Here is a 25809-nt window from a genome sequence, read left to right on the forward strand (position 1 = left end):
TCCTGGAACCCTGGTGGCAAATTTCTCGCTTGCTAAAAGAACAGTGATGAGATAACACTCAAAGAAGTGGAGATGAAGATGCTCGAGCTGATTTTGCAGTCAGCTATCCAAGAACCTGCAAGCTCCCAACTTCTGATTTAAAAAAAAAAAAAAACACGGTTAAAGCCAACCGTCGTTCTGCTCCTTGGTTTTCTTCAATTAGCATGATGCTTAAGGCTAATAACTGAAAAACTGTGCCATGGAGTTACCGAGGCTGATAAAAGATATCCAGGAATTAACAGTCATCAACATTTGCATCCCGATGTATACGCTCCCACCTATTATCATTCCTATACAAAAGTCCACCCCTGTTCATCCCCTCAATATACCGAGTTGAAAGGAGACGGTCATGAAAAAATACCATAAAACCTCATGTAAAGATTTATCCTTCTGTTCCACGAGCACAACCGAAGAAGCCACTCTAGCCAAAGGGGTATCTGTATAAGGCCCTAATGCTTCGGTGATGCCACATTATCAGGGATGAACAAGCTGAGGGTACTGTGAGCTTCTGCTAGTGCTTGCCTGCTGGGAGACAAAGCTCATAGCCGGATGGAGGAGCTCTGCTTGTGGGAATGAGCCGTTCGATGGCACATCGAGCAGCAGATCCTGCTCAGAGTTGTCATCAGCGGCATGTAAAGAATCCAGCAAAAGAGCACCACCATCAGGAGGCACTGCGAATAGGCTTCTTGGACTGAAGCAAGATCCATCACTCTCTGCGATTTCCTTGTTTTTGGAGCTTCCTCCCATGATTAATCTTCTTGGGCTCTTTATTTTTGCATTTACCTCTGAAATACAGAAAATCTTGTGAGAATGCCAGACATCATAACACAATAAAGTAATTCAAGAAGCAGAGCAGATCAGTTTTCTCTGAGGTTTAACAGGATAGTTGCCTATGAGATTAGAAGTTCTCATGGTTGATATGTGTCTATCATTGGGCAAATACTGATAGAAATTGCTACACAAGGTTTAATTAATGGGATGTGATGCAGATTTTACTGCCAAAGCTACTTTTAGATAGACTTTATGTCCTTGAGATTCTGTTAGCTTATTATTCTACTGCCATTTGATAGTAATTTTCACATTAGCTTCAGTTGAGTCTCTCTTCTTGCAGCACAACAATACCCTGGGAAACCAAAGCTTTCCAGTTCAGTGACAGAATTTGGAAGAACTACGAAATTCCCTCTATCTAATTAAGCACACAAGTGCCAGAAGATGAGGAAAACCTGTATACTTCTGTTTCTGAATGTCATGTAATCCCTTGCCTTTGATTAAATTACTAGATACAGTCTCACGACCTCCTTGAGAGCCAGGGCTTCCAGAACCGCTCTTAAGTTTCTGCAGCAAGCTCATAGTCAGCATGCTGTTATTATGCATAATTTCCGCATTTATGGGTGATAAAACTTAAGTTTCAACATACCTTGACTTGGTGATAATGTTCGACCCATTTGCACTTCATCGTTTTGGCCAGCACAAGCTTCCTTAGAGTCCTGTAGTCTTCATCTTTTGCCACAGATGATGAGATGTCAAAGACCCCTTCAGTAAGAAGATGCTGGAAAGAAGATAGGTTCTCAAGGAATGCAGCACCATCAAACATGCTTCTGAGGCTGCACGTGCAAAAATCACTTATGTCACTAAGCAAAGGCATGTTAATAAGAGCGCCTGCATGAAAGAAAGAAAGCCAGAGCAATCACGTGTGACAAAAATTGTTGTCTCCTTGACTGCCCTTTAGCAATCACCAGTCGACAAGTTACATTGTTTGTGTTCTTTTTCTCATGTTTTTGGCCAGAGATCATTGTGATTCCTTACCCCACCAAAAATTTACACGAAACTGAGTGATAAGAATGCCAACCTATCTGGAAAGTTTGCTCTATCAACCTGAGGCAGATACTTCAATAGCTGTTGTTGCTCTTCATAAGTCAAATATTTGACAAACTGATCAAAGTTTAACACATCCTACACCAATCATAAGAAGACAGTATGAGCATTCCATGAATGTGAAATTTCTTCAAATAGCCAATCTGGACAAAGGATCAAGATTAGGTTCATCATCAGTTCACCACCAAGCCAAAATGGACATGTAGCAACCTAAAGTTTAGGCCATCCGCTATTTATCCAGTAAGATCCGATGGTAGTTCTTCACAATGGGGATCTCATGCTTACAACATTCACGAGGAATTGCATCTATAATCCAAGGACATGTGGTAACTTACGTAATGGGTTGGATATAATATTCTGATGGATATAAGATAGAGCTACAAAACTGTGCAAAATTTTTCATAGTGCTACTATGAGAAAGCAGTATCATGTCACTTACTCTAAGCTCAATAGAAAGTAGTGGAGAACTTCTAGTTCCTAACATGTGCAGCTTTTCATGCTGGGACTTGTCCCTGCAAGGCAACAATAAATTAAATGTTAAGAATGATCTTCACTTATATTGTCCCCTTTCGAGACTATCTTTCACGTAAAGACCAATTTTCCGGCATGGAACATGCTTTATTACATTACTTGTATGAAAGAAGCAGCATGCAAATCTAATGACTCCTACACTCTTTTATTTATTCTAGAGAGAGCAACTGCTCCTTGCGATTGAAGACTTTAAAATTCTAAAAGTAAGTTTAGTAGAGGACGCAAACAAAATCATCATTAGTTCTTGCAATTCTACGATTGAAAATGAGTTAAGTTACCTCTTAAGCTGCCCTTGTTCCTTCCCTTGCGCAAAAGGACTCTCTAAAGTCTGTGCTTTTGAACTAAGAAGATTTACACATTTCTTATGTACAGGAATGGTCAGAGGATGATAATGTACACCATTTTGTTTCAACTGCTTGTTATCAACTGAAAGAGAGCTAGCTTCGGATTCTTCTTCTCGAGCTATTGAACTTGGATGTCTGATGAGGACCGATCCATGTCCAATCTCAACAGATACCATTGGAGTTTCACTCTCTAAAAGCAAATCCTCTTCAGAGGATCCAGATAAACATGAAGACTGTTGTTCATGTAATATAGTGTGTAGATCTCTAGTGAGCTTCTCGACTGCAGAAGGCTTTGAACGATTCACACACGTCCTCTTCCTGGAAGGCACCAACGAATCCCATACAACCGATTGAGCTGGACCTAACAAATTGAGTGGCACATATGATTAGCATTACTCAGCTAACTGAAGAGAGGTGTCAATGTTCATTCTCAACACTGCCCATCATTTGCATTATACAGAATAAAGACATCTATTCTCTCTGTCAATCCCTTCACCAAGAATAAAAAGGATCTTGGTCCAATTGAATTTTTTTTTTTTTTTTTTGGTCCAATTGAATTTGAATGGTAACAAATTGAGCACAAGAGGAGGAGAAGACTAGCTTTTGTTTGAAAGTTCAACCTGTCAAATCACTGGCATCTGCACTGCCAAACGGTGCACAGCTTTCCGAGTTTGAAAGAGCCGATCCAGAACTAGACCAGTTACTAGTATCGTCATCTGCAAACTTATGGAAATTCTGACTATATTCATGTGAATTTCCTCCTACAGTCATATTTTCACCATAATACTTTCGCTTAAGCACCTTCACTTCCTTTTTGTTCATGGACACGCCCTTTGTTCTGGCAACTCTGTGGTCTTCATAGTTTTCGGAATCGGCTCGAGAATGGAGAGGGGCATAATTGGCTAGTGTCCCTTTTGTCCTCCATCGAGAACCACATGCATTACACAGAACTGGCTTCTCCGGAGGTCCATTTCGCCAAAGAGGTGTGCCTATTGCAACATTTAGATATCATGAGAACTCCAAACTAGAATATGTCCCCAAAAAGAACAAGCAAATGCATAGTGCTAGTGTACTTGGAGGACTGTTGCATGAGGACTAGAAATGCCTCTATGCATACAAGGTGATGAGAAGTGCCAAACAATTCAAATCGAATGAATTGAGACTTTTCATGTCTGTGATCATAAGGAAAGTGTAAAAGTGGAAGGTCGTTAGGGCTATTGTATTTGTCTATTCTACAATCATAACTTTGACATCCAATACAGATTACTTAAAAAGCACAACAACACTTAACATTTACTAGGTAAAGGAAGAGATGTAATTCAACGCGGCATGCAGTACCAAAACATGATGAATGCCCCAGTAAAATGCTCTTATAGTGTGATTAAACACACAGGCAAGCAGAAGAGAACGCCGAAATGGCCCTCATATAGCATCATAGAGATTAATAGTGAAAACAACGAAAGAGCAACTCAAGATGCCTCCAACTTGAAATCCATGGACTTGTCCGGGCAAATTGTCATAGCTCGCGAAAACCATACATTAGCTGAATGAAACAAACATGTTCCCAGTAAGCTGAAAAGGGTGAATCCACGTTGACACTACAAGCTTGTTGCTCAATGGAGCTATGACAACTGAACCCAACAAGGTATCAGGAGAGAAGATTTGTACAAACTCTAGGAATAGGCTGTTTGAGAGTCACCTAATAGAATGATGCAGGACGAAAACATTTTGCTGGTATTCCGAGTAGAGATAAACAAGGAATCAGTATTAGACTGTCAGATAACCTCCAATAACATGGAGATTACCTCATTCACTTGTCACAAATTCTAACCAATTAAATCAGGACATAGTAAATACATTTTTATGGGGCAAAGGGTGAAGTTAGTGACCGCTTCCACAAGCAGCACGGGACAGAGCAAGGGGCCCTTGGGCTAGACACTTCGGATTAAGTCATGGAGAGAATGAGTCAACCCTGAAGGCCCAGATCAAACATCAAGAGAAAGTCTTAACGTGAATTTAGCAGAAAAGTTTGTTTTAAAGTAAAGTCATTAGGATTGAAATTTAGTTCAGTTAATTAGTAGTGTAATGAGACTTCTGCAGTTCCTCAACAGCATCGGCGTGCGTATTGTATCACTAATTGGTTTTCACAATCTGCAACTGCTCAACCATTCAAGAGACCCAAATAAAATCCTGGAAGTTTCAACAGATACCCAGATTTACATTAAGGAAATGGCATATTCAAACTCAAAGTAATGTGATCATCACAGTCTAACAATACCATCCGTTTATTTCTCATTTTCCCAAATCATATGCGAACAGAATCACACAAACAACACCAAACATCAATCTACTTATGTCTGAACAAGGGTATGCACCTTTTTTCTTAACTATTTAGCTGCTGTATCTATATAGACATACTTTTTGCATATGCAGAATCAAGAAGAGGATCCCACTTTTTTTAACCCCAAGATATAACTAAAACACAAAATGGAGAACCAATAACTCACTCGTAACTCCACAGTGATAGCAAGGCCCCTGCTTAACCATCTCTCTCTATCTTAATCGAGAAGAAAATTAAAATTTCAAAGAGAACTCGGAGAAAACCAGTAGCAAGACCAATATATTGACAGAAAAATCGGAAAAGACCCACAAAAAAAAAAAAAAACTGATATAATCCCTCCTCAAGCCTCGTAACGCATATACAGCTCGAGCAATTCAGGATGGGACAAAGCAAGAACATACAACCAGACGGGGAAACAAAAAATTTGCAGAAGAGTGAGGAAGCCGAGAGAGAGAGAGAGTCCTGAAAGTTCTTTTATGTATTGGGTGTAAAATTAAAATCAAACCCAGAAAGCAACCCAGAAAAAAAAAAAATTTCTTTGAGGAAAGTCAAGGATGAGTGAAGAGATTGAGATGGGTATTGAGAGCTGGGAATCCCATATAATTCAATGGCGAAGGAATCTAATTAATGGGTGTGGAAAAAGGGAGGTGAAACAGGAGAAGGAGAGAGAGAGAGAGTGGGCGTTTCTATGTGTACATGACCCATGACCTCTTCCTCCTTTTCATCATCCTTTTTCAAAAATTTATAAACACGAAGAACTCAGTGTTTTTCTCAGCTTCTTTTGCCTTTCTCCCTTTTCTTGATTTCTAATGAGAGTTAAGATAGGGGGAAAAACCCAAAAAGGTGAGTAGATAGGATTGATTAAGTTGCCCACTTATCCATTTTAATGCAAACCTTCCTTTTTCATAATCGTATTCAGATAAGTGCAATCGATTCGTGTACCTACCCGAAATTGTAAAAAAAAAAAATACTCATTTATTACATTTCTGTGTCTGCCATGTAAAAGCGAATTTTGGTAAGCTTAAATATTATATGCGATGAAATTTAACGGTGAAGCAGCATAAAGGTCATTGCTAGATAGCGACGAGAAAGTAGAAACGAGAAGAGAGAAAAAAAAAAAAAAGGGTATAAATTCCTCTTCAAAGGAAAAACGAGCGACTTCTTAATTTGTATGACACGATGCGATCTCAATAAATGTTGAATCCAATCGCTCGATAAAATTGTCTAAGTAATAAGCAACAATTGGGCATATGGTTTATTCTTGTTGCCTTTTTTTTCTGATGTCTTTCATTCGCGATGCTCTCTCATCAAATCTGTGAACCTTAACGCCTAAGGATTACTAACAGGTCAAAGGGTGATTCAGTAAAGAGAAACACATGAAAGAAAAGAATGCAGATTTGGACTGTTATTTTATTATTTGTTTACTTTTCTTCTATTAATCTGAACGCATTTTGCAGGAAAAAAAATGTTTATTCCAGAGAAAATGTCTACAGCAAGACCAATCCAAAGAATGTGCTTTCGTAAAAGTTAACAAATAATGAAGATGCGTACGCAATGGAAGAAAATGGAATAAGGCAATTGTGGATTGTTAAGAAGTTTGTCGTATTCGAAATCGTCTTGATTTCGTTTTCATAGCTTTTTCTAAGACTTTTCCTCATGCTTCCGTCTACCGGTACGAGAATTGAACGAGCACCTTCTCCAAACGTTACCATAAATGTATCGTGGTCGTTCTCGAATGTTTAATTTGAGCCATAATTACTCCGAATTACCAGCAACAGAGAAAGTTCAAGATTGGCGAGCCCCATTGCTCTAAGTAAGATATTAGCAGTCGTGAAATCTTTTCGGGCAAATATGATGCGGTAGGGCAATGTATCGCGATCCGTTTAGAAATTTGCTCGTGGTGCGAATCGAATTCATGATGCCGTGAAAGACGGGCAAAATCTCTTAATCGCTGCCCCAGCAATCTTGGTGGTGTTTTGACCTCCCCCATGTGACTTTCTCCAAAATGGCATGCTTATGAATATTACAAGGGCAAGAAGAGGAGATGAGACAAGCAATAACCATTGTACATAGTTGGTATCTGATGGATTTGACAAGTACACGCCACATGGCACGTCGAAGACTTCCTACCTCGTGAAAAAATATTGGTCCGCCCCATCTTCTAATGCGGTGACTTTACTCGAGCCATTAATCCACTTTAACGAAAATTAGTAGAGAGTAAATTTATCATAAGTCTATAAATTTAAAGTTTTCGATAGTTAAAAAATTAATTTGAAGTGAAATTTATCATAAATATAACAGTTTATGATTTTTGATGATTAAAAGTTACTTTGGAGTATAGTCAAAAAGTTAGTTTTGAGTGAATGTATCACTTGCATCAATTTGAGATTTTTCGTGATATTAATCCAAAAGAAAAAAGGAACAATCTAACCGGATGCAAATTCACAAATTCGAATTTGCTTGCCAAAACAATTCGATAGCCTATTTCAATAAATGAGATATTTTCACGATGTCAAAATTCGAAATTTTTTACGGCGGGCACTAAACCTTAACGACGACGTCCAAGAAAAAGTAGCTACACTAGTCCTCGTCCCGGTTTTTCAATTTGTCAAGAAGATGAAGGGCACGATTATACAAATGGTCCATTGAGTTTGTTCCTACGTGTAATGTGATCCATAAACTTTAATTTAACATGCAATGTGGTCCCTGAATTTTTAATTTGTGCAACATGATCTTTATAACTTTTTTTGCAAATGTTCAATCTAGTCCATGGATTATTATATCTATGGACTCAATCTAGTTCTTAAATTATCAAGTCGAAAAACTGAATTGAATATGTACTAAAAGTCCAGGGACCATATTGTACTTATCAAAAGTTCGGGAGTGACATTGCGCATCGGACTAAAAGTACAAAGACCGCATGAACAAATTAAAACTCGAGGGATCATATAACGTATTAGATCAAAGTTCACGGATCATTCGTCTCTTATTTTTCGAAGATGAAAAGAGGGTTCACTCCAAGTTATGTAAGAACCTCCGGTTCCTTGATGAAATTGATAAAGTGCGTATTTTGGACGGCGAGGACGATGCCGTGCATCGAAGGGTTGGCACGTTTGACCAAACCGAGTCGCGGCCATGCCTCCTCTCTCCCTTGCTGCGTCATTCTCCCTTGTCTTCCTGTACAGCACGAATCACATAAATGTGGAGATCTAAAGTAAGCTTTGACCCAAAAAAAAAAAAAAAAAAAGCTATGACCCAGTCACAGAAAAAAAAAAAAAACTTATTTGCCACCACTAACCTTCCGTCTGTTTCGCGATAAATAAATTATTTTAAAAATAATTTTCGAAAATAATTTTTTTATCTGTTGAAAGAAATAGCAAACGAAAAATATTTTCAGTTTCAGTACCAATCTATGTTTAAACACTATTGTCGACGACAAAGATATTTTCCGCTTCTTCATTTTTCTAAGTGATGCAAGCAATTATTTTAGAGAAATGTGGAATATTCGTTTCGCGAAAGAACGGATGATTCGGAAAAGTTTTTCCCTAAAAATAATCATCCATATCACTTGATATAATCAGTCGATAAAAGACGTTTTCATCTTCTGGTAATAATTCGTGTTTACCTATTTTCGCTGGTGATGAAAACATATCTTTCATCCGTTCATTTTTGCAAACGATACGAACTATCATTTTTAGGGGAATGTTTTTCGAATCGTTCATCTTTCGCGAAGTAGATGTGCCCCGATCATTCTATTTCTCTAGGTGCGTCAGTCAGATTAAAGCTTATCAAAATAGCATCGACACCAATTGGGCGTGATCGAAAATCGGTTTGGCGTTAAAGAAATGAAAGTTTTTGGCATTGGGAGGTCAAAATAATGTTCGATTAAGAGAATTGCAGGCGAAGTTGAACTTTGCGACTGTCCCTTTTGGTTGAAATGGAAAAGAGTGTATAGGTCAAGTCCCACACTTTGACGAACATATGCTCGCAGTAAGTTCGTGAATAATGAAAATGAATCACCCGAAAAAAAAAAACCTCATCTCAATCTCATTGCTTAACCATGCTTAGCCTCTCATTTTTCTATGCTTAGAGCAAAGAAATTCGTGTGAAATTGATACGGTTGAGATACATCGGGTTAGAAAATACGTAATTCATGTTGCAATTGCTGATTTAGCATAGAGACTTGTATCTCATCCTAATTTTTCGAGTTTCCCACAAATCATTTAATCTATGATTCGAAACAAAAAATGGTCCGGCTAGCCACCGATTGGAGGTAAGCATGATGTCAAGGTAGAGTCGGGCACTGATAAAGTCTTTATATTTTTCTTGTTCTATGTCTTCGCGCAATCTTGAGATATTCCATGGCGTCCGATAATGAGTGTGTAATCCGAATCCACTAGTCCGAGCTTCCAATTCTGACGATATCCATGACCGCGACTTTTACTTTGTTAATATTCATATTTTATTATTTTTCAATATAAGTTGTGGTCGGTAGATTGTAATGACAAGTGGTGGTCATCAGAAGCAATAATTCAATGCTATAAGCGGAACCTGTGTATGTTGGAATATATAAATATTAAATCACGCCTTCTTCTATCATCTTAAGTTTTTAAAGCGGTTGGTCGTGGTCCCATAAAATCTTTCATAGTATTAGAACAGGAAATCCCGAGTTCAAACCTTTCCAAGCCCGTATTTGCCTCTCCAAAAAAAAAAAAAAAAAAAAAAAACCAGACTAAGCGTGAGGGGGAGTATTGGAATATATAAAATTATTTATCAGCTTAAACTTTTAGAGCAATTGGGTGTGATCCTATAAAATCTTTCAGTGTATACTCTGGAGCTAACCCTAAAACTTGTGACGGATAGGTTTTATGTTCCCAAGTATGCGGGATTGGATGTGGTCTTATAAAATATTTTGGTGCATATCTCGGAACTAACCCTAAAACTTGTGACGGATAGGTTTTATGTTCCAAAGTATGTGAGCAGGTTCCAAGTTCCAAAAATTGAGGGAGCAGTTCAGACGGGTAGATTTCAATTTATAGGCAGAACTTGGATCGACTTCTACTATTGATCGGTCAAGTTGGGTCGGGAACAGAGGTACTCTCGATTTTCAATTTTTATTTTTGAAGTACCTCCATATTGCCTTTTCTTTATATAAATGAGATTGCTTATACTATAATTTATCAGAGACATCGACATATTATATATTTCAAGTCGGTGTAAACAAAATTATTTCCGAAAAAAATTATGTCAAATAGAAACACTGAAACAAGTAATAAAAAACATTGTGAAACTGCCCTAGTCTTTATCGGGCATGATATATATTGTGACTAAGAGAATCCAAGTACTGTCTTTTGGATCTGGGATCCAGTTTGTAAACGTTTAAATATTAAATCGTGAGCAAAGCATTGACCATACGATTGGTTTAAATTTTTTTTTTATATAATTTTTAACAACTTATTGTACAGTGGCTAAAGCAGTCAAATGTGTGAATCGGGTTGGATTTGAACTAGGCCGAAAATTATCTTATCCAAATTGGCCCATTTAACCTATTTTGACACGTATATATGCAATATAGATTTGGTGATCCATACACGTTCTATTTACTAAAATACTTTCATATGCAATCTAACCTATGAAAGTCCATATCCACCTAGTTACTTCAATTTAAGTTCTTCATGCATATATGTTATGTGGTAAAATTGCTATTTCGATTACAAGATGCTAAAGAATCAGCTTTCAACATTGCATAGAATTTTCAATTTTTATATTGATTTATAATGAAGAATAAGAGAAAGTTAGTACTTGGTAGTGGGCTTCTAAAATTACAACAACAAATGTCGTAAAGGAATTGAAATCTCAATAAAAGGAATGTAAGACATTGGACAAGATGCAATTACAAGAACTAAGATTAGAATATTACATAAAAATATCAATACCAAATGCAATCAAGGAAATATATATTCCAATAACTAACAAAAGACACTTACAAGATGAGCCCCTTTTGCGTGCCCATCATGACTTCTCTGAACTTGGAGCAGTATGAGGAGTTCATTATTTTCTCATAGAGAGAGAAGGTAGATTCGCAAAGTTGAGTTGAGTTTTGGTAAACTATGAACTCATTTAACACCTTTATATTTTTTTTTGGCTTTGCTATTCTATAAAATACACACGTCGGTGCTTGTCGCGCCACATGGGATTGTCGATGTCTACGTCAGCTATTTTTAGCTAAAATTGGCCGAATGGACTCAATTGATACAAACAAAAAAGATTTATGACTAAATTGATACAATTGAAAGGTTTAAGACTGAATTGACACAAATGTACCCGGTTTAGGACTTTTTTGGTACTTTTCCCAGCCGCTGTACAGTCGTTTTAAGATTTTTTGGACAATTATCCTGATTGAAGGGAGTATTCTCTTTTAGGGTTTTACCTCGAAAGATATATTCTGTTCAACAGATGAACTCTTGCTTTGGTGTTTTGTTTCCTCTTTTACACTGGTAAGTTTCATGATCTTCAAACGGATAAGTTCTTCATAAACCACAACCGATCCGGTGATGAAAGTAGAAACTTCTTGTTCACGCAGTCCTAAGAAAAAACACGACAATCTCCCATGAAATACACACCTACATAGTACGTAAAGACAGATATAGAGAGCGAATGTTTGCAAATGTTCATCAAGTTAATCGTTCTCTTCCTGCTCAAATCGCGGCCTACTTCCCTTGAGATCGTCCTCTCCAAATAAGAGAGGAGGCTCACTCGTGCTATGAAGTTTATGGACATGGAAACGGACGGGGTGACTAAGAAGTATGCCGCCGGAGAGCCGCACGACTGTGGCAGTAGCTCCGATGGTCCTGGCAATAGCGCCCTGGTTCTCACTGCACTTCAAGATTCAACAATCAACTAGAAGCCTCATCTACGTCGACGACGAAGAGGGCGACATTGTTTTCGATGCGTATGACCATCATTCCCTCCAGACGACCGTCAACCAACTCCCCAGCTCAGAGCTTCTAGACGGGGATTCCGAGGTAGGAATATGTTAATTCGATCTAGTGACACTTGACCGTATAGGATATATCGCGGGCTTGAGATTTCATGTTCTTTGGAAACTCATGGTTTGATTGTTAGAACTCCCGATATACGAAACTGTTCGTGCAATCACCGAGATATTCCGAGCACAATTCGACCCTCGTATTTTGGCATTTCAGGGACTCTTGAATCAAAATGTATTTCTTTGTACCATGAGCGTGCAGGTAATATCGCTTGCTCTATTGCGCAACAGAGTGCTGATTGACCGCCATCAGCCGACCATCGATGGGATATGTGAGAAGGCTGATTCCATGTACATCAATCCTAGCAATGCCGGGCATAACCTCCTACCATGTAAATCGAATGAATCGTGTGGCGACAACAGAATCTCTCGAAGATCAACCTCTACATGTTGCCGGCGACAGAATCATCGACAGTAGCATTAGAGAGGGTCGCAATAAACTTCGGAGCATTGACAAAAAAATGCACTACCTGCACGGAGGAGATTGTGCAAGGGACGGAAGCCAACAGGATGCCTTGCTCACACATATATCGCAAGGGATGTATCACAGCGTGGCCAGACAAGAGTCATACTTGCCCGTTGTGCCGATTTCCCATGCCATCTAATGGGAACGAACACAAAGTCGAACCAACATTGGTCCATTTTTTGGTACAGGTTTGCTCAAATCTAGTGAACAAGATTTCTGGTTTTGTTGTCTGCAGCGCATTCGAATGTACACAATGAAATAGAACCGATCACACACATTAAGGGTCACACACTTTAAGGGCGAGCATGATTCCATAATAGAAACTTGAAATCGGACAGGAAGTTCCACAATATGCACAGTAAAATTTACTTCAACGAAACCCAAAACAGACATCTATGGTGAGTAGAAGAAGTACTACCGCAATTAAGGGTAAGAGCCAACAGCACAATTTCGTATGCGAGGGACAGGCCGAGCAAAGTGCAACATCGTAGTCGAGGCTAGAGCCTTCCTTGTTGTGTCTCCCTTGGGTAAGGCAGAATCTCAATGCAAGAAGCTCGCACACCTCGTTTATTGACAGTTAAACGTGCATGTTCACTCATTCACATTAGAGTTATCAGTACGCAGTAGATAATGAGCAGACGACATGCCGAAACAGATTAAAAAGAGACTTGATGGGAGCTACGCTGAAGAACAAGGTCAAACCGTAATTCTATACAGAAAGGGGGGGAAAACATGAGAACAACTCGGACACACCATCAAACGGCGTTTGGTCAAACTTAATCATAGAAGAAAGTAAGGAGTACGAGATGGATCCTTGCCACGAGCCACGATTGGACCACAGCCACTTCAGTCTCTCCTTTTCTTCTTCTTCTCGGTCTTCTCAGCAGAGTTCTTTAACTGCACAAACCAAATTATCATGACCAAGAGTTTTAACTTGAAAGGACTCGGAAGAACAGGACATCTCGCTTGATCGATTGAGTAATCCCAAGCAAGCATACATTTTCATTACTTACCATGATGATCAGGATTCGGACGAAAACAGCCACAAAATCAGTGAAGAGGTTTAACGCATGCCTCACGTAGTCCAGATCACCACGGTGTGCTTGCTCGATTATCTCTTGAGTGTCCACTACCACATAGCCGATGAACACTAGAAGCCCAAAGTATATCTGCAATATTGAAAAGATCGATTAGTTGTCAACACACGATTCCGAAAATGGGGAACAGGACCATGCCCAATGCTCACCTCAAACTTAAAGATGGCTGCAGATCCGCCAAAGATAGCGGACGCGAATTGCAACCACATGAGCATGGAGAGCCCAGAAGAAAGCAAGCCACCAAGATATAGGTACTCCCTCCGCCTAGCCAACATGGCTGCGCCTGAGAAACAAGCGAAGGCCAAAGCGGATCCCACAAATGCGCTTATCAGAATGCTGCACCAACACACAGAATTCTAGTCAGGGCACATACTAAAGTAGTTGATACGTTGCACCTGACCATATAAAATTCGATGCACAAATACTAAGAATCGCCGACCCCAACTAGTTTGAGACAAATGTGATGTTGATGTTGAAATACTAAGAAGAGCTGGCAGTTACAAGGAAGAAAAGAGATGAGAAATATACCTCGGGTCAACCTTGATGGCCATTTCGATGAGAGGACCAATAGCTGCTCCTTCAAAGAGAGCTGCCGCCATGAGCAGACCAAACCTCTTTTGCTGCCAGACAGAAGATACAATGACGATTCAATTCTCAAATTCTCACAAATTTGCCATTCCCATAGTAACAAGTGGTACAAAGAAGTAATTAGATATTACATATCACATGACACATCCCTTTTGAGCGTACCTCTTCGTACGGAGGAGTAGAAAGCAGCCATAGCATGCTTCCGATGCAAGCAAATGTCGTGAGAAGCCCGCCAATGTTCAACAACAGATGCAGGTAAGCACCAGCAGCCGACGCGACCAAGGCGCAACATAAGGACAGATACACCTGAGAGTTTTTAACGCATATGAAACATATGTTATCATCACGTTACTAAATAAAACCAAATGAAAGAAGAATGCCGCCATAGATGGTTCTCACTCGAGAATTTGATAGGTCAAAGGGTACAAAATCCCTCAAGCAAATAGATCAAAGAAGTTCCAAAAGTGGACCAGGTCCAACAACTGATCATATAAACATCATAAGTAGACGGACATGTCTCCTTGGGACAAGAAGTCCACAGTTTGCATTCTAATTTTCCAGAAATAACGCAGAAAAACATTCAACTCAGAGAATCATTCAATAAAGAAGCTAGAATCTCTGCAGTCAAATTATCTCTGACAATCTGATCGGTAGCCAAAATCCAGCAATCAACCGAAGCCAAAGCACAGGGGAACTTAAACACCTACCGAACCCTAGATTTCTCCGAAGGCCGACAACAACGGGCCACGTTTCTCGGAGCAAAACCACCATAAACAACACCAAACAAACAATTTACACCGAAAACTCCTTCAAACAGAGGACCCGACGGACATTAGGCAGAGATTTCACCTGTTTGAGGTGAGATTGAACGACGGGAGATATCTGGCGGAAGTTCTTGAGGGAATCGTAGCTCCAGCCATTGCGATTGCTCGATTGGAAGAAGGAAGCGAACGCGTCCATGTCTATTCGATGCTTGCGAGAACGATCGAGAGCGAAAACTTTTGCAGGTAAGTCACGAATTCTTCAACCAACTCGCTCGATTTCTGCGGGAACCGGCCGATTTAGGACTCGGGGTTTTGTTACTTTATACGCGAGTTTCACTTTGTGGGAGGATCTAGATTGTTCGGGTCGAATTACGTCGATGCCCTTCGGGCAGTTCGATTTTGACCCGGATCCGATTGACCTTAGTAACTAAATAGTAGAGCCTGAAGGAAATTCACTTTTTTTTTTGTTTTTGTTTTTTTGGTTCGAAGACGGTGTTTAACTTGACTTTGGCATTGTTTGGTTGTTCATTGAGTTCGTATTAATATTCGTAAAATAAACTAAATATCCGCATTTGTGAAAGGAAAAAATATCAACATCCGATAAAAATAGGGGACTATCTTCTTTTACATCATAATATAGATAGTGTATAAAATAAAAAATTGACATAGTGAAAATGTAACAAAATTCGGTACGGTAAAGAGTAAAGAAAAATAATAAGTAAAAGAGATTGAGAAAGAGAAAGAAAAATCTGATTATTTTAGTCATGAAGAGACTTATCACAAATGAAAAGAAAAATTACTTGTGTATCTGTCTCACTTATAATTCCATCATTTTTACATCGAAAATATTTTTATGGAAAAAAATTTTACGGCGTCGAAAATGATAAACGAATGATAATTTGTTGTGATTGAATAGAAAGATTAAACATCAAGGAACTCGACAATTTCATAAAATTATTGGGGTGCTTAGGGTTAATATGTTCCAATTTGTTTACTTGTTTTTTTTATGGCAACGCCTAGCTGTTGTATAGCAAACAAACCCCACCCCTCAAAAAAAAAAAAAAAAAAACATTTGGTAGAGTTCGTTCAAGTCAGTGCAGTTGATCACCTAGTTGAACCCGATTTGCAAATACGGGTCACGAATGACCGAATGAAAAGCTCCAAAATCCAGGGGCATAAAAGGAAATCGGAAGTTGGAATGGAAGTACCTGGAAATTTCGTGGTAACGGGACCTCGGCAAAACCGGCGACGACTTTCTTTACGTTGACAAGAACTATCGACGAAACGACTTGTCGCTTTCGCATCGCTTTCTCGCTAAGTAATCCAGGAAATATCCGGGCTTATAACTCTTGGATTACGTGGAAAATGTCTCGTCAGCTTCACCAGTAAAAAGTCGCCACGTCATTTCTTCTCTGTTTCGTTGGATGTTCCGATTGTACCGTGCGCTGTGGACTTCAATCCCTCAATTTCGTTTAATTACTAAGTTGTTATCATCGATTTGGACCGAATCGTGTTGGGCTGTCGGGGGTTGGCCCAGCTCCTGTAAACAAAATATATTTCGGGTCGGGTGTGTTTGACTCAAGCCTCGTTCTGATTGAGCTTTGTAATTAAACCTTTCAAGTCCACCCGTATTGATTTTTTGGGCGGTCCAAAATCATGTTTGCGAAATGTGATTGAACATATCATGCAGATGTGTTATCACAACACCTGGCACCTGCCCGCCAATCAATATCTGTAAATGGTTGTTTCGTTCTATAGATTTGTAATTATTAATATGCTCAAACTTAGTATCCGATGGGAAGATTTTATCTAATTATAATTTTTTTTTAAAGTCAGAAGGAAATTTTCATTTCACTTAAAAGAAAATTACATGACATCAAGATAAAACCAATCACAAAGTGTTACGATCAAGTGCAAATATGAACAATAGATCGACTTATCGTAGCCTACAACAACTCCCTCCTTTTACAAGAATGGATTTACCATAACATGATAGCACAATTGACGGCCGATCATAGAAAATTGTATCATCATCGGTGATGAGCACACGCCGAAATTTTCATCTATAGCAATGATTTTGCCAAAAAGCAGTGTGTGCTTAGATTCGGTATCCCTAGTACCATTATCGTACAGAGAAAACAACAATACTAATGTAGCGAAAATGCACAAATAACGCATTGCAAACCCCCATGTCTATATCTAGATCAAGATAGAAGAATTCCCAACTTTAAATCTAACTCTAAATTGGGAGAAATGAGCTACAAAACAGTTTCAGTTGATCGAAACACTTTTAGATAAACTCACCGTTGAACGCAAGGGGAGAGGAGCTTCAAAGACTTGCGGAGCACTCGAACGACGTCCACCAAATCAGCGAAGAAGTCTCGAAAATTCTTAAAGATAATGAGATATGAAAATGGACAAGGATATAGAGAGGAAGGGGGAAGAGGGAGGAAGAGAAAGAGAGAGAGAGAGAGAGAGAGAGTCGCTCTCTCCCTTAAGGACGTTCTTCAAAGGAGGGAGGGGTTTGCCGGCTGTGACATAGAGCAAAAACCACGTCGATTTATAGATTAGGTTGGAACATTATTCACCAATTGTTAGTTTGTTTCAAACATAAGGGTGATCGGTTTCGGATGGATCCAAGATCCGGATATGATATAATTTTTTTTTCCTGCTCCCTGCATTTTTTCTTGTCAAAGCAGTCACTGTAAGTTCACATGCAATGAATTAGGTGTAACCATAGATGGCAAATCCATCACCAGTGGTTTCATGTTGAAAAAATACTGCATTTGCAAGTCCATCCCCGATGGCGTCGAGCCGCGACCAAGAGGGAAGAGGATGGATATGTGAAAAACGAGACTCTAGAGGCTGAGAGTAAGCGTCGCAAGCGAGGAGAGGCGTGACTGAGAGCATGAGAGGGAGCATCATGAGCGAGTGAGAGAGAGAGAGAGAGAGGCGTGAAGAAAGGGACAATTAGGGTTTTCACTTTTGAGCGTGACTGAAAGACGAGAGTGTGCGAAGAATGGACGGTTTATAATTGCGATTTTCGATTTTTGTAATAATAAAGAATAAGAAAAAGTAAAACAATAGGTCCGATCTGGGTGGGTGGGTCCACATCTAGAACTGAGAATTGAATCGATATTCACCGTATCCAAATTTTAGGAATCGAGAACTCAACCGATTTCGGACGGGAATCGACCGGTTGTTTAATTTGATCATCCCTATTTAGACATCTTTACGAAAAACCGGTTACAGCACGGCATATCTTGTTACTCCCACGAGATAAAATTTTGTCGTGGTCTTTAAACTTTAGTGGAATATATTTCCGATCGGATCACCGACTATGCACACAAATTTAGTAGTCTCCTGTTATTTGGAATTAACACATATATTATATATGTGTGTGTATGAAAGTTTAATAATTTCTCATTTAGTATCCTCAACTAGGAAATATATTGACAAGCCGTCGATCTAACGAAGCCCCCAATAGCTGGAAGGACACGCAAAATTGAAAGAACATGAATAATTGTTTTTAACTCGGTGATCAACTGCTAATACAACCTATGTAGTCTTTCATGCACAATTCGCGTTGTCTGTTTTATGTCTCATCACTTCCGCGCAAAAGGGGAATAGAATCCATTGAGCCACGTACTTTTTTTTTTGCCAATCACTTCTATTTTTCTCGAATTATTCTCTTTCCAAAGAGAAAAAAAAAGAAAGAAAGAAAGAAAGAAACATCAGCCCACATCCTTCTTATTTTGTTTTATTACATTTGAAGCAACTAGGTTGCTAGTAAGATTTTTCAACTCTCTTCCTCCGAAATCAAATGGGAAAGTTAGAAAAAGAGGAAAAAACATTGAAGCTCCGCTGTTGTAAGATAGAGTTTGCAGTTACCTCGTATAGCCACATCGACTTGTTTAGGGAAGAAAAATTTCAAGTAATGTTGCAATGTATTATAGGTGTACAGCGTTGTCGGCAGTAAACATTCCGCTGTATTTTCCCAAAGAGACATGAAGGAAATTCACTAATTCGAGTTTTGCATAACAATAAAAGGGAAAAGATTGTACATTTTTCCATAGATGATTTGTGTTTAATGACAACTTAAAATGGCATACCATTGCCAAATTCAAAGCTAAATTGTAAAGACCTTTCCAAATTATCGAGGACGCGCTCCACCACAAATACCTGGTTCTTCCCCTCATGCACGAATCATCCAACCTACATAGCCAACAAAGAAGTAGAGAAATGAGAGCCCTAAACATGGACCAAACTCCTCTCAAGCACCCTATTTTCCTCCTGTTCGCCGCCATCTCGGTCGTCGTCTGCGCCTCGGCAATCGGGCCTAGGACGCAGGAGCTAATCAACACTATTTGCCGCAAGATGGAGGACTACGGGTTCTGCAACAAGTGCTTCTCCGAGCACATCTCCACCCCGGACACCGACATGCACGGCCTGGCTCAGATAGCCATCGAGCAGAGCCTGATCAACACGACCGCCACGCTGGTCTTCGCGAAGAAAACCTTGAAAGAGGCGACCGACCAGCAACTGGTGAATTACCTCAAGACCTGCATCGGCGGGTACCTGTCGATTCTGGAGAAGATCGAGGACGCGGACAAGGCCTTCGGGTACAAGAACTACGGTGCCGTGCTGACCGACTTCCTGAACTCGGCGAAGGTGCTGGCGACTCAGTGCGGACCGTACGGCAACAAGCACGGGATCCCGAATCCTCTCTACGAGGATAACAGAGAGGAGAGGATTCTTATAACTATGGCTGCTGCGACAGCATACAGTCTAGGTCATGGAGGCGGAGCAAAACACTAAGCTTTAGCTATCTAGACTATCTAGTGTCTCAAGTGATTGATTCCTTCCTTTTCAATTGGTTTTTTTTTCTTTTTATAATGTTTGGTATTGTTCAAATAAGACTAAGCTATCAAATTGCCGAGTGATTAGTTTTTATGAAATTTGGTTTTTAAAATTTTTTATTTGCATGCATGTATAGAGATGGCCATTGGTCGGAACCGGAACCTTAAGGGGCGATTCCGGTTCCGATTTTGAACCGGTGGTTCCAGGCTAGTTCAAGGCCCGGATCCGGTTCAAAACCGAAAATGGAACCACCGATTTCGGTTTTTAAATTTAATTTTTAAATAATGAATTATGAAATTAAAAAAATAATAAATTATCAAATACAAATTGTAATCAAATTTGAGGGGAAAAAAATGGAGGGGGATAGGGCTTGAACTTAAAGAATTATTATTAAGCGCTTAAATATCTTATTGAAGATAGAAGAATCAAAATCCATATAGTTCTTTTATCTTTGACAACTTCATGGTTACCTCATTGTTAATCGTCGTTGCCCGTTCCGTTATCGGTACCTGTGGCGTTGGTATCTCCATCATCGAAGAATTCGGCTTCATTGCTGCAATCCATCTCTTATTGTTGATATTGAGCCTTTATCCAACCATCGACACAAGCTTGAACCCCCACTGAATCCGAAGCTAATCTTGAACGTCGGTTGTCCAAAATGTTATCTCCAACGCTAAATGCTTGTTCAACCGCAACTATTAAACAAGGGGTTGCTAAAACCTGTCTTGCGATGAGAGCGAGAATTGAGAATTGGGTTGAATGCCTTTTTCACCAATCTAGAATTGTGAAATCTGTGCCTTTTTTAGATTCACCAAACTCAAAAGAAATGGTTATATAGGTATATATTTCAGAAATATTTCCTATTGCTCCTCTTTGTTTTTTTTGTTTACCTATTTATCAGAAGTTTGTACCCTCTACTAATTTTACCTACGTCCTCGCTTTGTATCTCACTAGGTTGAGAAGATCCACTATCATCTAGATTATATTTACTACAAAATTCATTATACAATTCTACTATTGCATTTTTAATCACTATTTGTATAGCTCTAACATTTACCATTTCAATCAAATGTAAACATTCATAATACATAGTCAAATAATCAATCAAACCATCTAATTTGATACGTGGATTGAAAACAGAAGCAACCAAAAAAATAAGAGAAATTTCGGTGTAATAATGCAGCCATTTTGTTCGCATTGCTATAATAGTGGAACCTAATTGATCATCTTTTCCATTTTCTTCACAAATACCAGCAATATTAATACACTCTATTAAAATTAAATGCGCAATAGGATAATAAACACCGGATAAAGTATAAGTTGCATTATTAAAAACTTTTAAAAAATCTAATTTTTTTTTTGTGCAAATATCCCACTCTTGTGGGAACAAATTAATTTGAGAAAAATTATTCGAAATAAATGTACATAATAAATCTTTACATGCAAAAGATTGATTAAGAAACTCGTACGTAGAATTCCAAAGAATTAGAACATCTCTTGAAAATCTTTTTGGTCTTCTTCTATTTGCTTTACAAAATCTGCCCCATTCTTTCATAATTTGAGGATGTTTCCATAAAAATTGAACTGCTGTTTTTATTAAGGTGAGAAAAAAAGCAAGAGTTTTTAAACCATTTTGTACACATAAATTTAAAAAATGGCAGGCACATCTAGTGTGAAAAAATTTTCTACCAAAAGTGGGTTTATAAATCTTTTCTAACTCGGTAATTGAAGCGGTATTTGTTGTGGCATTATCAAAACCAACTAAAAAAATTTTATTAAGCAAAAAATATTTTTCTAAAACTTGCCTAATTATTCTATAAATATTATTTGCCGTATGCCTATCATCAAAAACTCGAAATGCAATAACTCTATTTTGAATATTTCAATCATCATCTATCCAATGACATGTAATACTCATATAAAAATGAATTTGCCAAGGATCATGCAAATATCGCTATCTATATGCACACGTCCATTAAAATTCATAATTTTTTTTAAAATTTCTTTTTCTCTTTTAAAAAGATCAAAAAGTTGGCGTTTAAGCGTATTTCTCGAAACAGATTTTGCTTCTGGAGTACATGCAGTTTGTATAAAATGTTTAACACCAAATTTGTCATCAAAATTAAAAGATAAATGTTCAACGACAACACATCTAGGTAATTCTTCTGTATAAAGTTTGTCATTGTAACGAAATGAAGGAGAAGTGTTAGGATTGGCGTACCCAAAAATTTGTTGTTGGCTGGTGTCGATCCTCGCTTGCGTTGGATGGTTCGACCTCATATGCTATTTAAATGTTCCATAGACGCCTTCATCTATGAATTTGTACGTTGTTCTACAATATTTACATATTACCTGATATTTCTTTGCGACGAAATGTTCTTTCGTGAAGTGCTCCCATATGTCCGATGTAACCTCCCGTTCCGACTCCTTTGTTGTTGACGTTTCTTCAATACCGGTAAGATGATGAAGACTTTCTTGTGTTGGGACATGCTCGACGTTGGGAATAATGTTGATACCATCAACATCGTCTCCCCAATATGCAAAATCACGAGGATCATGAGGATAATCGGATCCCCCCATCGAGCTCTTTCCTCTGTCACTAGCTCTATTTCCACTTGTCATTTTTTGAAAGAATTGAGCGGAAAGCGGATTCAGAAAATTGAGAGAATTGAAAGAATTGAGTGGATTGAGAGAATTTGAGAAAAATTATGAGAAAAAATGAAAGATGAAAATGAATATTTATAATAGTTAGGATAGAATTAATAAATTAATTAAAAAATAAAAAAGGGGGTGGAGGAAATAGCCGTTGCCTTTCATCGGTCGGGTCGGGGAAAGAGCCATGGCTCTTTCCCCATTTTTTTTTCAAACGGCTATAAAGCCGATTCCACGTAATATAGACCCGTAATCGGCCCATATGGGACGGGCCGGTTCCAATTTGGAACCGGCAGGTCCATTCAACATACTTGGTTACGTGTTTGACCGGGCTAGTTCCGGGCCCAAACCGGCCCGTAGCCACCACTATGCATGCAATTGAGGTGAAATTCCTCAAGGATGGCTTGCTTTCACAGTTAGCTTGTTACAACTTTTTTTTTTAGTTCTTGGAAAAAGAGAAAAGAGAAAAAGAGATTGGTTGGCTATTCCGGATGAGAGTCGACAATACTAGGGGTAAGCGGTTTCGGGTTTTGGGTAGGTTCCACCTAGAACCTGGAACCTACCCGCTAGTACAAGTTCTTTATTTTTCGAAACCTAAAACCTACCCCTCTGCGTACCTTGGAACCTACCCCGTTACTGGTTCCAGGGTACCCGGGGACCTACCAATTCTACTAAGAACACTTAAGAAAAACAAATCCAACATCTCCATAATCATTTTTAATCAGAGAGTGATTACAATTGATAAAAAAAGGTTAGTGCATTCCCAAAATAAATTAATATAATAAAATGCATGAACGAAGAGAACTCCAGAGCAACTTAAATGAAACTTTTTCATCAATCACCCCGATCTTAAACACATCAAAAGCATGAATGCAAACAAGGAACACCCAAAACCTAAGATGGCGTTTTAATTCAGAAAAGATGGAATTTTTCTTCACTTTCTGCAGAAAATTCAAGGAGGAAAACAAGGGGAAAAAAAAAAACCGCACCTTGTGGCCACTTGGGAATACCAACATTCTTGGTTCATCAAGTCAAATCCACAAAAGAAATTCCAGAAACTTTCTAACCGATCAGCGCGAATCTACCCGGAAGCCGAGTTAAGGTTTAAAAATAACAGTTCTGGTTCGGTTCCATAGAGAACTGGGAAACAGAAAGAGAATCGAGAACCGGAATCGGCGGTTCCTCAAAATGCGAAACCGGGAACCGAATCCTAGTCTACTAAAACTTGGAATTGGACCGGGAACCACAGGTTCGATTCTCTAGTTCCCAGCTTTACACTGGAACCATGCTCACCCCTAGACAATATGACAAATTCACTCTACGCAAATTCGACTTGATATGAATATAATTCAAAGTGTGATTTTTATATAAATTTTGTTAAAAAAAGTTATGGACTTATTTTACGACGGCCAATTCAGTCTTCAACTTTTCAATTTGACCAATTCAATCCTAAACTTTTTGACAATTTGCCTATCAATTTTCATTAGAAATTGCTAACGTGGCATTCCGGTCGGCGTCGATCATCTTACGTGGCACGGATGACGCTATGGTGGACTATTTTTGCAATTTTTTGAGTTCTGTTTTTCCTTTTCTTTCCTTTCCTTTCTTCTTTTCTCTTTTTTCCCGATTTCCCATTGACGATAAGGAAAAAAAAAGAAAAGGAAAGAAAAAAGAAAAAAAATTCAGAAAATTGCAAAAATGATCCACGTTAGCGCCGATCATCCTACATCCACGTCAGCAAATTCCAGCTAAAATTGGCTGGAATGACAAAACAGGCAATTCGTCAAAAGGATTAAGACTAGTATTGCCCAAATAAAAAGTTTAGAATTAAATTAGCTGTCGAATAATAGGTTAAGACTTTTTTAGCAATTATCCCGTGCTTTTTATTGCTCAAGATATAGCAACAACAGATCATTATTAGAGGCAAAATGCATATGCTAGTAAATGTGTACACGCACAAAAAAGTTATACACAAAAAAATTGACGTTTGAAAGATTAAGCATTAGGACTTTATTTTGAGATACTTGAATCGTTAAACATTTACAAGAAATTATTGACTAAAATGCGCTATACTGACAGTAAAATAAATACGTAAGGTTGGAGAAAAATATTTCGAGATTTGAAAGCTTACCCTTGCTACTAAAATACACTTAAATGCACGTGCATATTGACTTACGAAAAAATGCTCGTCCTTTTAGACTAAAACACATTGTACACATGATGTATTATACTTGTGTAAAAGTACTTCAACTTTGTTTTTATTTTTCTACATTTTACCGATCGATTACTTAGGTAACCAACTGCGACACCAGGTGACGAGACTCGAGCTCGTTGGAATCCTGCGAGCTCGTCCCTTGCATGTTTGGCTTGTAAGTTGTAGCCGCTATTTGTGTTCGGTCACACTTTACTCAGTGTGAATCTCGAGCTCTGCGACGAGCTCACTGCATCGAAATTCGAATTCTAGGTTTTTTGATTCTACTCTACGTGCTTGAAGCTGTAAATTTATCCTAATTCAAGTGAAGTCGACGCGCGAGGCGGATTCGAGTCTTGGGAAGCGGTTTGGGTGTTTGCAATCGGATTGTGAAATTTGAACTGGAGATTGATGTGAGAAGGCGAGGCGAGGGAGTCCTCTCCGAAGTGGCAGCAATCAAAGGCGGGAGGGACCGCCGTGGGGGCGGCGGAGAGTAACACGGGAGAAGATTGGTGGGGACAAAGAAAAGGAATGCGAAGTTGAAATCACGTCCTTGCTGCTGGTGCTGAAATACACGTACATATTGACTTACAAAAATACAAATACTCGTTCTTTTAGACTAAGATACATTCGTACATCCGACGCATCATACTTGTGTAAAAGTACTTCAACTTTTATTTATATCCTACATTAACCTTTGATTTTAGTAGGAAGAGTTACTAGTACCATTATAAGGATTTTACCGAAGACATGATCTTTTCTTTCCATATCAAAGTCGTTTTTTTTTTTTTTTTTTTTTTTAGCGTGGAGACTAACCAAATTGAATATCTTTATAAAGAATCTCTTTTGCTTTATGGTAGCCCGCTCTGGTCCCTTTATGAAACTCTCGTCATTGAGTTTCCCTCTAGTCTCTCATCCCAGTTTAGGAAAGGAAAATCAAAGAGTGCATAGTCTTTTACTAATTATCTTGCTATTGATAGCGAGAATTAATGCATTTTATAAATTTCTTAGTT

The 25809-nt window shown here is 38.7% G+C and overlaps 3 protein-coding genes across 4 annotated transcripts; 1 reads left to right on the top strand and 2 right to left on the bottom strand.

Moving 5' to 3' along the window:
- Window positions 1-219: 219 nt before the first annotated feature.
- Window positions 220-5842, bottom strand: LOC115743056 (GATA transcription factor 26-like). Of its 2 annotated transcripts, XM_048275771.1 has the most exons (9): window positions 5426-5842; window positions 5297-5370; window positions 3410-3778; window positions 2724-3150; window positions 2354-2426; window positions 1889-1992; window positions 1457-1643; window positions 1263-1374; window positions 220-824 (listed from the first exon to the last, which is right to left on the bottom strand). In XM_048275771.1, exons 2-9 carry the CDS (start codon window positions 5334-5336, stop codon window positions 514-516), a joined length of 1623 nt encoding a protein of 540 aa, XP_048131728.1. In that variant the 5' UTR covers window positions 5337-5370; window positions 5426-5842; the 3' UTR covers window positions 220-513. The 2 variants fall into 2 exon arrangements, with proteins under 2 accessions (XP_048131728.1, XP_030533502.1); XM_030677642.2 differs by having other exon boundaries at window positions 5297-5842.
- A 7395-nt stretch (window positions 5843-13237) lies between these two features.
- On the bottom strand, window positions 13238-15396 carry LOC115743057 (bax inhibitor 1-like). Its single transcript, XM_030677643.2, has 6 exons — window positions 15179-15396; window positions 14492-14635; window positions 14270-14361; window positions 13891-14077; window positions 13658-13813; window positions 13238-13541 (listed from the first exon to the last, which is right to left on the bottom strand). Exons 1-6 carry the CDS (start codon window positions 15287-15289, stop codon window positions 13491-13493), a joined length of 741 nt encoding a protein of 246 aa, XP_030533503.1. The 5' UTR covers window positions 15290-15396; the 3' UTR covers window positions 13238-13490.
- A 3954-nt stretch (window positions 15397-19350) lies between these two features.
- LOC115743047 lies at window positions 19351-19911 on the top strand. Its single transcript, XM_030677633.1, has one exon. The coding sequence runs from the start codon at window positions 19351-19353 to the stop codon at window positions 19909-19911; it is 561 nt and encodes a 186-aa protein (XP_030533493.1).
- The last annotated feature ends 5898 nt before the right edge of the window (window positions 19912-25809 follow it).

The sequence above is a fragment of the Rhodamnia argentea genome, chromosome 3 (genome assembly GCF_020921035.1).
Source record: "Rhodamnia argentea isolate NSW1041297 chromosome 3, ASM2092103v1, whole genome shotgun sequence".
NCBI classification, from domain to species: domain Eukaryota; kingdom Viridiplantae; phylum Streptophyta; class Magnoliopsida; order Myrtales; family Myrtaceae; genus Rhodamnia; species Rhodamnia argentea.